Source organism: Salvia splendens, chromosome 22 (genome assembly GCF_004379255.2).
Source record: "Salvia splendens isolate huo1 chromosome 22, SspV2, whole genome shotgun sequence".
NCBI lineage: Eukaryota > Viridiplantae > Streptophyta > Magnoliopsida > Lamiales > Lamiaceae > Salvia > Salvia splendens.
The window spans coordinates 19,970,257-19,985,624 of NC_056053.1; the positions used below are offsets into that span (position 1 = coordinate 19,970,257).

Genomic DNA, 15,368 nt, shown 5'->3' on the forward strand with positions numbered 1-15,368 from the left:
TATGAAGCTCCATCCTCCCGCCGGAAGCTTCATGGGCGGCGGGTGGGCCCCGAATTCAACCAACGAATATAGCTTGGGTTATAATTCCGGCCAAAATATGGGTGGTATGTACCAGTTCAGGTACGAGGAGCTTGCCGCAGCCACCAACGGATTCTCTCAGACCAACCTGTTGGGGCAAGGCGGCTTCGGCCCCGTGCACAAGGGTGTTTTGCCCGATGGGAGAGATGTTGCCGTCAAGAGCCTCAAGAGCGGAAGCGGCCAGGGCGAGCGAGAGTTCCAGGCTGAGGTTGAGATCATCAGCCGCGTCCACCACCGCCATCTTGTCCCCCTTGTTGGATACTCCATCGCTAGTGGGAACAAACTCCTCGTCTACGAGTTTGTTCCTAATAAGACGCTTGAGTTCCATCTCCATGGTTGTTACATCCTCCAATTTTGTCTCATACTTATCTTCCCTATCAAACTGCCCCTTCCCTGATTGTTGACTTGCAGGGAAAGGCAAACCTGTGCTTGATTGGGCGACGAGGCTTCGTATTGCAGTTGGCATGGCCAAGGGACTTGCACACTGATGGAGTACGTACTAAACAAGGTACTAAACAAGCCCAACAGCAGTAAAGCCCATCAGCCTAAAGCCCAAGAAAGAGTATCAGTTCGGCATGACTAAAGAGTATCAGAGTTCAGTTCGGCACAACCAAAGAGTTCGGCCCCAGCCTACAGCTCGGTAAAAGCCAACCAATCAAACTCTGCTCTCAGGTCGGCATCAAGCTCTACTCTCAGATCGGCAAAAGCTGCTCGGCCATAATTCAGCAGTTCGGTCTCAGTATTTGACCGAACTAGGAGATAGTGGACTCATGCAGGATTTCCACCTCCACTACACCCACGATCTATTTAGTGGTGTCAAGCAGTCATTAACTCATGCAGGATAGTGGACCCATGCAAGATCGCCACGATCTCCACGACATCCACTACCTAGTAAATAGCTGCATGCCACGATCTTGGTCCTTTGTATAAATAGAACCTAGATCTGATAGATAGGGTTACATTCTCTCGATCTCTAGAGATAAAATACAAAATAGCAAGTCTGTATTGTAAGCTGTAGAAAACAGATCAAGCAATACAACTCTGCCTTCTTTTCTTCCCGTGGACGTAGATTTACCTCAGTAAATCGAACCACGTAAATTCTCTGTGTCGTGATCTGTATTTTCCTACATTCACTAACATCAAATTTTCGCGGAACCATCACTGGCGCCGTCTGTGGGAAACAGAGAACCAAATTTGTGATAAAGCGAATTTTTGACCCTTTTTCCACCCCAAAAAAAATGCATACCAGATCACATAACACCCATAATACCGTTCGTGATAACCGTGAGGAAGCTAGTCCAGCTCGCAGGTCTGAAAAACGGCCTCGGGAGACATCTACCTCCGGTTCTCACGAAGAAGGAACAAGCCACTCCAGGAGTCATCGCACCGAGTCTTCCCAGCAGCCCGATTTAAATGAAGCTGTCAAGCTGTTCTTGGCCGAGAAGCAGGAGGAGTTCTTAACCTTCCTGCAGAAGAGCCAACAGCCGGAGAAGACAACGACGGATTCTCCCTCCTCATCTAGGCATGAAAGTCACTACCGCAGTAGTGACGTGTCTTCCAGGAGAAAGAATCCTCAACCCCGACATGTTCCTGTTCCTCCTCGGTACCGGAACCACAGGAGAACTCCATCTCCTCCGTACCGAAGAGATGTCGGGTTCGCCATGTACGGAGCATTAAAGACTCCGTTCTCGGACGATATCACCCGAACTCCTTTGCCGCGGAACTACCGAACTCCGTCGATAACCTATGACGGACTCGTGGATCCTCATGATTTCTTGGGACGCTATCAATATAACATGGCGAACCAGGGTCTCAACGAGGTCCACATGTGCAAGCTGTTCCCCGAACTGCTCATCGGGAACGCCAGAAGGTGGTTCGACAGCCTTCCTCAAGGCAGCATTAGATCCTACCGAGATCTAATGGATGCTTTCCACAGGAGGTTCTTTCAGAAAGCGGAAGCCCGGATCACTTCGGCTCAGCTGCTTTCTATTCGTCAAGGTCGCGACGAAAAAATCAGCGACTTTATGACAAGATTCCACAAGGAATGCCTGCAAGTAGACGATCTCAACGATCTGCTTGTCATCTCGGCATTCCAAAATGGAATCCTGCCTGGAGCTCTCTACAGGAAGCTCGTTGAGTGCGGTCCGCAGACAGCTCAGGAAATGTGGGACATTGTGGACCAGTACTCCCGGGCCGATGAGGCAGACCGTCGCAAACGGTCGTTAGACAGCTCATCGTCCCGAGGAGACAGAAGGAAGCCCGATCATAGCGATCAGGGGCATCCTCGCCGGACTCCATTTGAAAGAATTCAAAGGGCTCCGGTGCGAGACAGATTGGGACCCCGTCTCAACCCTGAGAAGCCGTCTGCTCAGTTCGTACCGCTGAACAAGTCAAGAGCGGAAATTTTCGAACTACATTCCGATATGTTCGAAAGACCAAAGCGGATGACGAAATCAGCCGTGCGGCGACCTCAGGATCAATATTGCTCCTTCCATCAAGCCCACGGACACGATACCGAGGAGTGCCGAGATTTGGCTGCAGGTATTGATGTTCTTGTGAAAACAGGAACGTTAAAAAAATACCAAAGCAAGCAGCCGAAAAAGAACAAAAGGCAGAGAGGTGCGAACTGCAATCCTCAGGATCCGAAAAGGCATGAGGATCCCGAAGACGACGACGAGCCGCAATATGATGGAGTAATCCAGACTATTGATGCTCTCCCTGCCGGGAAGACTAAGTCGTCCCTAAAAGCAGAACGCAGAGGTTCCAATCAAGAGGAGCCAACACATAAAAGGCTGAAGAAAGACGAAGTGATTACATTTTCAGATGCCGATCCCGTCCCAGCCATCTCTCCTCACCAAGACGCTATTGTCATTCAAGCCGGAGTGGCAAACAAACTGATCCACAGAGTATTTGTGGATACAGGAGCATCAGTCAGCATTCTTTTTAAAGAATGTTTCGATAAAATGGAAGTGGATCCAGCTCGGCTTAGTCCGGCTCCACTTCCTCTGAAAAGTTTTGCCCAGGAGGACACCCGCCCTGAAGGCATTATCAGCCTTCCGATCACGGTGGGAAAAGCGCCTACAAGCTCCAATACGATGATCGAGTTCTTTGTGGTGAAAGCTCGGTCCCCGTACAACATCATCCTGGGGAGAGACTGGCTCAACACAGTTCGGGCCGTTTGCTCTACTTATCACCTCACCATCAAGATCCCTACTAAAGGAGGGATAGCGGTCATCCGAGGTGACCAAAAGAGAGCAAAGGAATGTCTACAAATTGCGCTTAGAAGTGCCGAGCAGTCAGATCGGCACCATCAAGCATAGCAATCACAGCAGCCGGAGTCAGAGGCGATGACCGAAGTCATACCGGAGCCGAACTCGATGACAGTTCAGCTGTACGAAGACGATCCATCCAGAACGGTTAAGATCGGCTTCGCGGGAACGCCTCTACTTCGGGAAAAAACCATCCAGCTCCTCAAGGAGTATAAAGACGTCTTTGCATGGTCTCCGTTGGACATGACCGGAGTGCCCCCCGAGGTAATCACTCATCGGTTAAATATTGATCCTTCGGTCCGGCCGATAAAACAGAAGCAAAGACTCTTTGCGGCAGAACGAAGTCAAGTCATCCATGACGAAGTCCGTCAATTATTGAAGGCGGATGTGTTATTCGAAGTGAAGTATCCTTCGTGGGTGGCCAATCCTGTCATGATCAAGAAAAAGGAAGGAGGATGGCGGATGTGCATAGATTTCACCGATCTAAATAAGCATTGTCCCAAAGATTGCTATCCCCTTCCGAATATAGATAAAAAAAGTAGAAGCTTTGATCGGCTTCGAAATTTTCTGTTTTCTTGATTTATACAAAGGATATCACCAAGTGTTGATGGATGAGAGTGACGCTCCGAAAACAGCTTTCATTACCGATTTCGGCATTTTCGCTTATAAAAAGATGCCATTCGGTTTAAAGAATGCCGGAGCCACTTATCAAAGGATGGTAGACAAGCTTTTTCGGCACCTGATTGGAAAGGAGGTCGAAGTGTATGTTGACGATATAGTCGTCAAAAGCAAAAGCACTTCGGAGTACGAGCACAACCTTAAGTCCACTCTCAACGTGCTCAAGAAAGCCAACCTCAAACTTAATCCCCAAAAGTGTACCTTTTTGGTAGATTCGGGAAAGTTTCTGGGTTGTTGGGTTTCAAAGGACGGACTCAAGGCAAACCCCTCAAAAGTTCAAGTCGTTCAGAACATGGCAATGCCGAAGTCCATACATGACGTGCAAAGGCTAACCGGATGTCTAGCCGCACTGAATCGATTCCTTTCCCAAGCAGCCGAAAAGCAACTGCCGTTCTTCAAGGTGTTGAAAAAGGCACCAAAGTTCGAGTGGGGAGCCGAGCAGAAAAAGGCCTTTGACGAGCTCAAAAGTTATCTAGCCGAGCTTCCTATTCTCTCTGCTCCAACCGAAGCCGAAGTAATATTCTTATACTTAGCGGCATCCGATCAAACCATTAGCGCGGTGCTTGTACGAGAAGAAGGCCTAAAGCAGTTTCCCATCTACTTTACAAGCCGAGCATTAAGAGGTCCAGAAACAAGGTATCAACCTCTGGAAAAAATTGCTCTGGCATTAGTAAATGCAGCAAGGAGACTGCGGCCATACTTCTATGCTCACAAGGTATGCGTCTTAACCGATCTGCCTCTTCGGCAAGTTTTGACCAAGCCAGAAGCATCAGGCAGAATCGCCAAATGGGCCATAGAGCTGGGAGAACACTCAATCGAGTACCTACCTCGAAAAGCCATCAAGGGACAAGCCTTGGCAGATTTTCTTGCAGAGGCCAAGTTCGATCAAGCAATCCCTGTCATTGCCGAACAGAAAAATTCTGCCAATGCCGAACTAGCACAGCCCTTGGAATCCGAAGTAGAGCCGCCAGACTGCTGGAGCGGATTCGTAGATGGAGCTTCAAACAAGATGGGAAGTGGAGCTGGTATTTTACTCGTCGCTCCCGACGGACACGAGGTAACCTACTCACTTCGGTTCCTATTCCCCACTACTAATAATGAAGCCGAGTACGAAGCCCTCCTTGCCGGACTCCAGTTAGCGCAAAGTCTGCTCGTCAAATCTCTCAAAGTCCATTGTGATTCACAAGTCATAGTAAATCACATGTTGGGTACAAGTGAAGCCCGTGACGAGAGAATGAAGAAGTATTTGGACAAAGCGCAAAGCATCAGCCGAAGTTTCTCCTATTTTCGGATAATCCGCGTTCCCAGGGCGGAAAATAGCCGAGCAGATACTTTAAGTAAGTTGGCCTCAGATCCGAGCTCAAAGGCGGAAGAATTAATGCATCGAAGCATTGATGAAGCCGAGGTACATTCAGTGTCCAGCTCGCCGAACTGGATGACGCCAATCTTGCAGTATCTGGATCAAGGACAATTGCCCGAGGATAAGAGAGAAGCTCGGAAGATCACGTGCCGAGCACTCCGGTACGAACTTCATGAAGGAGTCCTCTTTAGAAAGTCTTACCTCCAGCCGTTATTGCGGTGCGTAGGACCAGAAGAGACGGACTACATCCTCAGAGAAGTTCATGAAGGATCGTGCGGCAGCCACATCGGAGCTAGAGCTTTAGCTAAAAAAGTTCTAAGATGGGGATATTACTGGCCAACCTTGGTACAAGAAGCAGTGCAGCTCGTCAAGACATGCCCGAAGTGCCAAATCCATGCAAATATCCCAAGGATGCCGCAGACCGATCTATCCACTATGCAAAGCCCTTGGCCTTTCATGCAATGGGGCATAGACATAGTGGGACCACTTCCTCAAGCTCCTCGGCAAATGAAATTCCTAATCGTTGCCGTGGACTACTTCACGAAGTGGGTGGAAGCTGAACCATTAGCTGCGATAACGAGCTCAAAGGCATTGGACTTCGTCTGGAAGAACATAGTGTGCCGATTTGGCATACCCCACATCCTCATCTCGGATAACGGGACTCAGTTCACCGACAAGACGTTCAAGAATTGGTGCCAAGAGCTGAATATTCAACAGCGGTTCACTTCAGTCTCTCATCCACAAGCAAACGGACAAACGGAGGTAACAAATCGTATCCTGGTGAAAGGGTTAAAAGCTCGGTTAGAACAAGCCAAAGGACAATGGGTAGAAAATCTCCCTCAAGTCCTATGGTCCTACCGAACTACACCCACAACCTCCAACGGTGAAACTCCGTACAGTCTGGTGTACGGCACTGAAGCCGTAATTCCGGTGGAGATCGGCGTACCCAGTCCCCGAACTCTAAATTTCTCCTCAGAAATGAATGACGACGGACTGAGAGCCGAGCTAGATCTTGCCGAAGAAAGAAGAGAATTGGCATGCATAAAAGCAGCCAAGTACAAGGAGCAAGTAGCCCGGTATTACAACCAAAGGGTGAAGAAGCTGCTATTTCAAGTGGGAGATCTCGTCTTGAGAAACAACGAAGTAAGCCGAGCAGAAAAGCTGGGCAAGCTCGAACCCACATGGGAAGGTCCGTATCGGGTGTCAGAAGTCCTCGGCAAAGGGTCTTACAAATTGGCTCACATGTCAGGAGAACAGGTACCCCGAACATGGCACATTTCCAACCTCAAAAAGTTCCATTTGTAAGAGACAGTCCGGTCAGTCAGTCTCGAGTCCTGTTCAGTCAATGTGCTTTATTTGGTTTACTTGGTCTTTATTTGTCTCTGTGCGTTTTTGTGTGTTTTGTCTGTCTCTGTGCGTGTCGTCTCTTACAAATGGTACTGAGGTATCTTGTTCTTCGAAGGCTGATCCCCTTCTTAGAACATATACAAGCCAACGATTGTGAGTCAAAGCTTCTACAGAAGATACAAGACCACAATTCAGCTTAAACAAGCAGTTCGTCTGAAACGAGCTGCAACAAGCCAACGATTGTGAGTCAAAGCTTCTACAGAAGATACAAGACCACAATTCAGCTTAAACAAGCAGTTCGTCTGAAACGAGCTGCAATAAGCCAACGATTGTGAAGTCCAAGCTTCTAAAGAGGATACCAGACCACAATTCGGCTTAAAAATCAAGCACTTCGTCTGAAACGAACTGCAACGAAAGTCCGATTCTCGCGATAAAACTTGCCTGAATTAGGACAAGGGAAAGTCCGATCCACGCGATAAAACTCGCCGAATTAGGACAAGGGAAAGTCCGATCCCCAAATTAGGACAACGGAAAGTCCGATCCGAGCGATAAAACTCGCCAAATTAGGACACAAGCTTAGTCCGGTCAAAGATGTTTATTTCATCAGACCAAAGACGAGTCCGGTCAAAGATGTTTATTTCATCAGACCAAAGACGAGTCCGGTCAAAAAAGAGTTCACTTCATAAGACCAAGGACAAACATCGACTTACCCCGTACCTTTATCCAGAATGCCGAAGTAATTCACTTCGCTTTCCGGGGGGGGTAGTGATGGAGTACGTACTAAACAAGGTACTAAACAAGCCCAACAGCAGTAAAGCCCATCAGCCTAAAGCCCAAGAAAGAGTATCAGTTCGGCATGACTAAAGAGTATCAGAGTTCAGTTCGGCACAACACAACCAAAGAGTTCGGCCCCAGCCTACAGCTCGGTAAAAGCCAACCAATCAAACTCTGCTCTCAGGTCGGCATCAAGCTCTACTCTCAGATCGGCAAAAGCTGCTCGGCCATAATTCAGCAGTTCGGTCTCAGTATTTGACCGAACTAGGAGATAGTGGACTCATGCAGGATTTCCACCTCCACTACACCCACGATCTATTTAGTGGTGTCAAGCAGTCATTAACTCATGCAGGATAGTGGACCCATGCAAGATCGCCACGATCTCCACGACATCCACTACCTAGTAAATAGCTGCATGCCACGATCTTGGTCCTTTGTATAAATAGAACCTAGATCTGATAGATAGGGTTACATTCTCTCGATCTCTAGAGATAAAATACAAAATAGCAAGTCTGTATTGTAAGCTGTAGAAAACAGATCAAGCAATACAACTCTGCCTTCTTTTCTTCCCGTGGACGTAGATTTACCTCAGTAAATCGAACCACGTAAATTCTCTGTGTCGTGATCTGTATTTTCCTACATTCACTAACATCAAATTTTCGCGGAACCATCACACACCTACATGAAGATTGTGTGATTCTTCTTCTTCTTCTTCTTTCATTTTTCTATCTGTTCTCAATCCATCTCTACTCATATTTATTGATCATGTAATTTTGCTTATTGTGAATTTAGGTTCACCACGAATTATCCACCGTGATATCAAAGCCGCAAACATTCTTATTGACAACAACTATGAAGCAATGGTACCTCAATTACTTGCTATGTCTTATTCATCAATGGAATTTAGATATATTAATATTACTACATGTTATGACTTTTGCAGGTGGCTGATTTCGGATTGGCTAAACTCACTACTGATAACAATACTCATGTCTCCACACGCGTAAGGGGAACTTTTGGGTGAGCAGTGAGCCATCTGAAGTATACATATCATTAATATCAGTTGACATCATGTTACGTAACATATATCAGTTCTTGATTCAGTATGAGTATGCTGATTCATTAATATAAGTAGGGATATGTGCCATTGAAAGTTAGCAACAGAAATATCTTATGATGATAAGTGATATTAATGAATCAGCAGCTAGCTGACATGATTCTCAGTTCTCAATCGATCACAACTTTCTCGATACATAACGAAGTCGATGTGGTACATATTGATGGATAATTTGAATGAATGTAGGTACCTAGCACCGGAATATGCATCGAGCAGGAAACTATCGGAGAAATCAGACGTGTTCTCATTCGGGGTGATGCTGCTGGAACTCATCACCGGGCGGAAGCCAATCGACCTCTCAAACAACATGATGGAAGACAGCCTAGTAGACTGGGCGAGGCCTCTTTTAACAAAGGCAATGGAAGATGGCAACTTCGAAGATCTGGTGGATCCACGGCTTGAGGGTAAATTCCTCCACACCGAGCTAGCTTGTATGGCTAGCTGTGCTGCTGCAAGCATACGACACTCAGCGAGAAAACGGCCTAAAATGAGCCAGATAGTGCGGGCGCTTGATGGGGACTCCTCGTTGGAGGACTTGAACGAGGGGGTGAAGCCGGGGCAGAGCAACGGGGGGACTGAGGTGTACGACTCGCGCGCCTACAATGCCGACATGTTAAAGTTCAAGAAGATGGTCATGGCGTCTGGAGAATTCACCGCTACTGACTCCCCCGATGTTGATAGCCATTGATGTCTAAATCATCATCTTATACCTCCACTCACATGTATCATACATGTATATGTACTTCATGTCGGATTACCAAACCACATATATATATTAAGCCGTTCGACCTAAATTCCACTTGAAATTTCAAATTTACTCTTTTTAGTATTGTAGACATTTTTTTTCAGCACAGAGATTAAAAAAAAATGTGTAATGTATTAAATAAAAAGATAATAAAGTATAAAAGAGAGAAAAATAGAGAGAAGAAAGTAAGAGAGAGAAAAGTAAGTCAGAAAAATGTGCGACTTTTTCTAAAAAGGGAAATGACTCCACTACTATGGAACATACCAAAATGGCAAAATCACTCTACTATTATGGGACAGAGGGAGTATCTCTGTCCACCAAAAATAAATTAATTTTACCATTTTTGGTCGGCGACGAAAATTAGACAAATTCTAAATATGAAAAGTATTAAGCAAATACTCCCTACGTCCCACAGTAAGAGTCACTTTGACTTTCCTGCACTCGTTTTATAAAAATGATAATAAATAGTTAAAGTGGAGAAATGGTAAAGTATTTTCTCTCTTACTTTACCATTTCTCCACTTTAACTATTTATTATCATTTTTATAAAAAAGAGTACAGGAAAGTCAAAGTGACTCCTAATATGGGATGGGGAGAGTATTTGCTTAATACTTTTCATATTTACCATTTCTCCACTTTAACTATTTATTACTCTCTTCCTCCAATAAAAGATGTTCTACTTTCCTTTTTAGTTTGTCTCATTAAATATATTACATTAATTTCCATTTTTGAAAAAAATTCTCTCTCACATTAATATAAATATTATATTTTCTCTCTCCCTTAACACATAAAACAAAATCTCCTAAAATCTCGTGCCGTCCCACAAGTGTGACATCTTTTGTGGGACGGAGGGAGTATCATTTTTATAAAACGAGTGCAGAAAAGTCAAAGTGACTCCTAATGTAGGACGGATGAAGTACTAACCATACACATCACTCTAAATGTACATCCCACAATCCATTAACACTATTTCCATCATTTTTTCTCCATCTCTCTCTTAATTTGCCAATTGTGCATTAAAACTGTGGTATTTATAACTTTGTCTATTTTTTTTTTGGATGGAGGTAGTAGTTTAATATGGAGTAAGGATTATGTTAAGAGAAAATTGTGAGATTGATAATGACTAACTTTTCTTCTAAATTTAATACCCTCTTCGTCCTATAGAAATATGTCATATTTTCTTTTTCGTACGTCCCATAGATATAGTCAATATCTATTTATGACAACTGTTTCCTCCTATTTTACTTTATCATTTATGGACCCCACCATCCACTACACAATTTCAACAACTTTTTCTCGTTCTCTCTTAATTTACCAATTATGAATTAAAACCTGTGCCAATCCTAAATGACCTATTTCTATGGAACAGATGGAGTATGAATGATCTAATTAATTGAGGCTAAGCGATGCCGTTTTCAACTTCAAGCATCACATAATAAATGTAGTATTCCCTCCGTCCATGATTAAATGTGTCATATTTGATCAGCTCGGGTTTTAAGAAATTATTTGACTTTATGAAGAAAAGTTGATAATAAAAGTTAGTGGATGGTGGATCCTACTTTTATAGTATTAGTTTTATGAAGAAAAGTTGATAATAAAATATGAGTGCAATATGAGATCATTTACTACAAATAGTAAAAGTAAAATGAGATATTTATTAGTGGACGGAAGAAAAAAATGAGACATTTAATGACGGACATACGAGTACATATATGTGCACACAATATTAATCTATCTTTGGGTCACAATTTACACCCACAACATTTACAATATTGAATGGTTCGAATTTCCGACTTATTTGACTTATTAATTAGAGGGGAGAGTTATGCCAATTGAATATCACTTTATTGTAGACTATTGTGTTATCATTAGTCTACAACAAAAAACCTATGTTTAAAACCTTTTGACAGACTTTAAGAAATTATTTGAATTTGCAAAAGAAAATGGTAGAAAAAGTTAATATAATATGAGTCCAACTTTAATGTATTCATTTTATATTAGTGGAATCTAAGAATCACTTGCTTAAAAATAGTAAAATTGAAATGAGTCATGTATTACTGTATAAACGAAAAAGAAAAAAAATGAAACATTTAATGTCAGACAGAGTATAAATGTTTGGTAAGTCTATTTCTTATTAGACTTAGAAAATCAATTAATTGATATCCAAACACGCAAATATAATGATATTTGTCAATACTAGGTATTTTAGTCTTGAATCATGTTTCCGAGTTTGTTTATATTTATGCTCTTCAAGACTTGGATATATATACCACAATTTTATAAAATGAAAGAGAAGTATCTTTATATTTATGATCTTCAAGACTTGGATATATATACCACAATTTCATAAAATGAAAGAGAGACGTCTGCTTAGGTGATAAATACAGTATTCTAGGATTGAAGTAGGCGCATGAGTTCAAAATGCTGCGGCCCCACCGCCGTCTCCGTGCCGCCATTGTTCAAATGTTCTAGGTAAGTTCTTACTTTTCTTTAGTCAAATTAGAATTTTTTGCGTTAGTATGTTTTAGGTTTAAGAAAATGACTCAAAAAAATAAAATAAGTGTGTTGAGTCATAATTTTGATCTTTATGATAACTCATAAGATTATTTCAGAGTAGCATGTCTTTCTTGAAGTGAATTGACTTTTTTTTTCTTGTATATATGTATGCAGATATTTTGATAATAATGTGTCTTTCTTGAAGTGAATTGACTTTTTTTTCTTGTATATATGTCTGCAGATATTTTGATAATAATGTGAGGAACAATAATGTTAGTCTCTTTCTTTATATTTGGTTACAAATGCAACAAACTACTTTGAGTATTACTCTGGACTAGTGGTATTATATGGTATTTTTTGTTTCTAGATTTTTCTTTAATCTTCTACTCCATAAGAAAACATTTTATTTCTACAGTGCCTCAAATTAATATAAGTATATGTTCTATGTATTTATAGATCAATCTAGTAATTTAAAAATATTTCAGAAGTTAAATATCTTAGTACCACAACAATAATTCTCGGCACTTTCAAATCGGACCAGTAGGTGATCCGCTCCGCTTTCAAATATATTAAGGAAAAAATAATTTCAATTAAATGAGAAATTGCTAATTTATCTAACTACTATCATATATCGAATAAATCCTCGAGAAATCCTATATTAGCATTTAAATTTTTGAGGTGTCTCAAAATTTAAAAAGTTCAAACAAATATTGTGTCATTTTGCCTTTGTGTATCAAAGGTGAAACATTTTCTATAACCCAAAAACCCTAATTTAGGTCAGGATTCAGTGCTGAATGAATCTGCAAAACATCGCACTCGAAATTAAAGTAGTTATTAGGTGGCATCGTAAGTCCGATTCACAGAATTCCCAGCAATTTTGATTCAAATCCAGTTCAGTTAATTTGTGAGGTGAGCGAGCAGGAGTCGGTGCTCGATGCTAACTCGCTCGAAACTCGTTGAACAACTCAGAGATTACCAGGTCCGATCCCAGCACAAGTGTCCCCCTCTTGCCGTCTTCTCCCCCAAACCCCTTCTTTCAACCTGGTTTGTTACTTTTTTGCCCGGAATTTAGTTAGCTTTCTCTCGCGGATCAAACAGTTGTGCAGTCTCACAATTTGCTTTATTATGTCTGTTTCACATTGGTAGCTACTCTGATCCATTTTGTTGTTTCTGGTGTGTAACCAAAAGTATCTTACCTAGGATGAGCTAGCCTTGTTTATGAAAAAAGTGGATCAATTATCAACGAAATGATTGATAATTCAGTTGAATGTTACAAATAGGTTATGACTGAAAAGGGGGAAATTGTTATACCTTCCTATCAAAGAGAAATAGAGGAAGCTAAGTAAAAGAACAAGCTCACTATCCATGAATAGTTGGATGAATAATTTCCCCTGAAGTGTAGGTTAACTAGTGCACTCAAGCTTAGTTTTGTTTCTGCTCAGCCGGCTTGATTGCTTTGTGGTTGTTACAACAATGTAAGAAATAAAAATGTGATATGTGCATATCGTTTCAATGGTTAGGTTACCTAAATTATGCACTTTGGTGAGGATGCTTTATTGCTTTTAGAAAAATCTGTGTTTGCACAGCTATACACTCTAAAACTTTTCCTATTTAAAACATTATTAGAGTGCATGTACAAACTTACATTACTTGAATAGCATCAAGAGGAAAAACACAATCTACATTTTCTCTAGAGAAGCAATCATATCTTCTTTTACAGGGGATCTATCAGGCATCAAACCTTATGATTTAGTTTGGCCTGTAGATAAGTACGTGAGCTGACATTTGGAGATTATAGTGACAACATTGACGGCTTCTTTAATTGGGTTGCAAAGAACTCCAAATTTAGAGTTTCTCAAATTTGATAAAACTAAGATAAAGAGGGCCACTCATTGTCAAGGGTTTGTAATGAAGATCCTAAGAAGGACGAATTACAGTAACTTGGGGGACCTGTGGTGCCTAGGATGGAAAAAAAGTACTTACATAGCAACCAGCCAGCCAACCATGTATACTACCTTCTACTCTGTATCTGTATCTCTTTTGTTAGTGAAGTTTAATCACCTGTCCATCTATAAACTGATTTAGTTGAACTATATAGATAGGACAGAACAATATTATACTCTCATGTCAAGAGGTTAGGCTACTTATTTATCCTCTGGAAATGAAGTCAATTTGTAAAGAAAATAAAATTTAGAATTTCAGAGCCTATTTTGGGGTATAATGCTGATATGTCAGATATAGGTCTATGCACCTATGCTCGAAATATTTGAGTAGAACTCCATTTGGGTTATTCCCAGACATATAATGGGCTAAAAACTTTTCTTGAGTTCCTCAAGGTCTCAACAAAAGCTTCGGAATAAGAAAATTTTAAGAAAAAATAGTCATGAATTAGCCATGTCTATTTCATTTCATTCGCGCATTTTGGTCCTAATTTTATACCCTAAGAATATAGCCATCTCCATACCATGCCTGCTGCTTTTCATTATTCCAACATCATTGCTCGAAAGGTTTTGTGTTTCAGTCCTAAATTGATGGGAGCTGTTTCCAACTCGTACTATTATATATTACAAAATAGCAAACCATTGGAGATTCATAACTATACAATGTGTTGTGACATATGAGGTCGTCTTTCAATAGGTAGTTGCCTGCATATTTGAGTTCAACAGCCCCATTAGTTAATAATGACTGCTGTAATCTCAAAATGCAATACGGCCCCATTAGTTTCTCCATTCATGTATGCAAGAAATAATATGATGTCTCTTTTTCTGTCACTAATATGAGTTTGTCATGTCTAATATTGATTCAGATTCTTCTCTAACTCATATATTTCTCATTATGCAGGAGTGATGTTGCACTTGCTGTTTTTTGGGCCTTATTATTTATTGCCCTCCTAATTTCATCGTATATTACCCTTTACCTAAAACGCTACTGGGTTTCCTACATTGTACTATGCCTCGGTATCCTTCTTCCTATACGTTTGAGAATTCTGCGGCAGTCACTTGCTAGAAAGAGAGACAGAAGACTGATGCTGCCTCTATCCATGTGAGTTGGAGAGACTCAAAATAACTATAGCAAAAGTGGGATTCTTGACTTCAGACTTTGCAGCTTTTTTAATCTGTCCATTTTAATTATTTAATTATTTTTCTAAAATTGAGTATCATTTTAATAATTTAATAATGGAGTATCATTTTTCTAAAATTGATGCTTAAAAAAAAGTATCTCACTTAATGTGACGAAGGGATTTCCTTTCAATTCGGGCATTAACCAGGCCCGGTCCTGAGTTTTTATTGGCCCGGGGCGGAACTAAAAGAGGGGCCCCATAATAATACTATAAACTAATAGTAACAATAACAACAGTAGTAATAAAACACTTCAATACATCCAAGACAATATTTATAGCATACAATTTATATTATTACCTTAAAAGTTGTCCAGTAGCATGTATATACTCATGTATGTATTTGGATTTTGGAGGCCCCAACGTTTTGGGGGCCCGGGGCGGGGG

The 15,368-nt window shown here is 41.6% G+C and overlaps 1 protein-coding gene and 1 long non-coding RNA gene across 2 annotated transcripts; both read left to right on the forward strand.

Annotated features, from left to right (window-relative positions):
• Position 1: 1 nt before the first annotated feature.
• LOC121786890 (proline-rich receptor-like protein kinase PERK4) lies at positions 2–9,311 on the forward strand. Its single transcript, XM_042185490.1, has 6 exons — positions 2–413; positions 490–558; positions 8,180–8,197; positions 8,299–8,369; positions 8,450–8,526; positions 8,810–9,311. Exons 1-6 carry the CDS (start codon positions 2–4, stop codon positions 9,309–9,311), a joined length of 1,149 nt encoding a protein of 382 aa, XP_042041424.1.
• Positions 9,312–12,413: 3,102 nt separating this feature from the next.
• On the forward strand, positions 12,414–15,061 carry LOC121785819. Its single transcript, XR_006047051.1, has 2 exons — positions 12,414–12,907; positions 14,705–15,061. It is a non-coding gene; the product is annotated as an uncharacterized LOC121785819 (long non-coding RNA).
• The last annotated feature ends 307 nt before the right edge of the window (positions 15,062–15,368 follow it).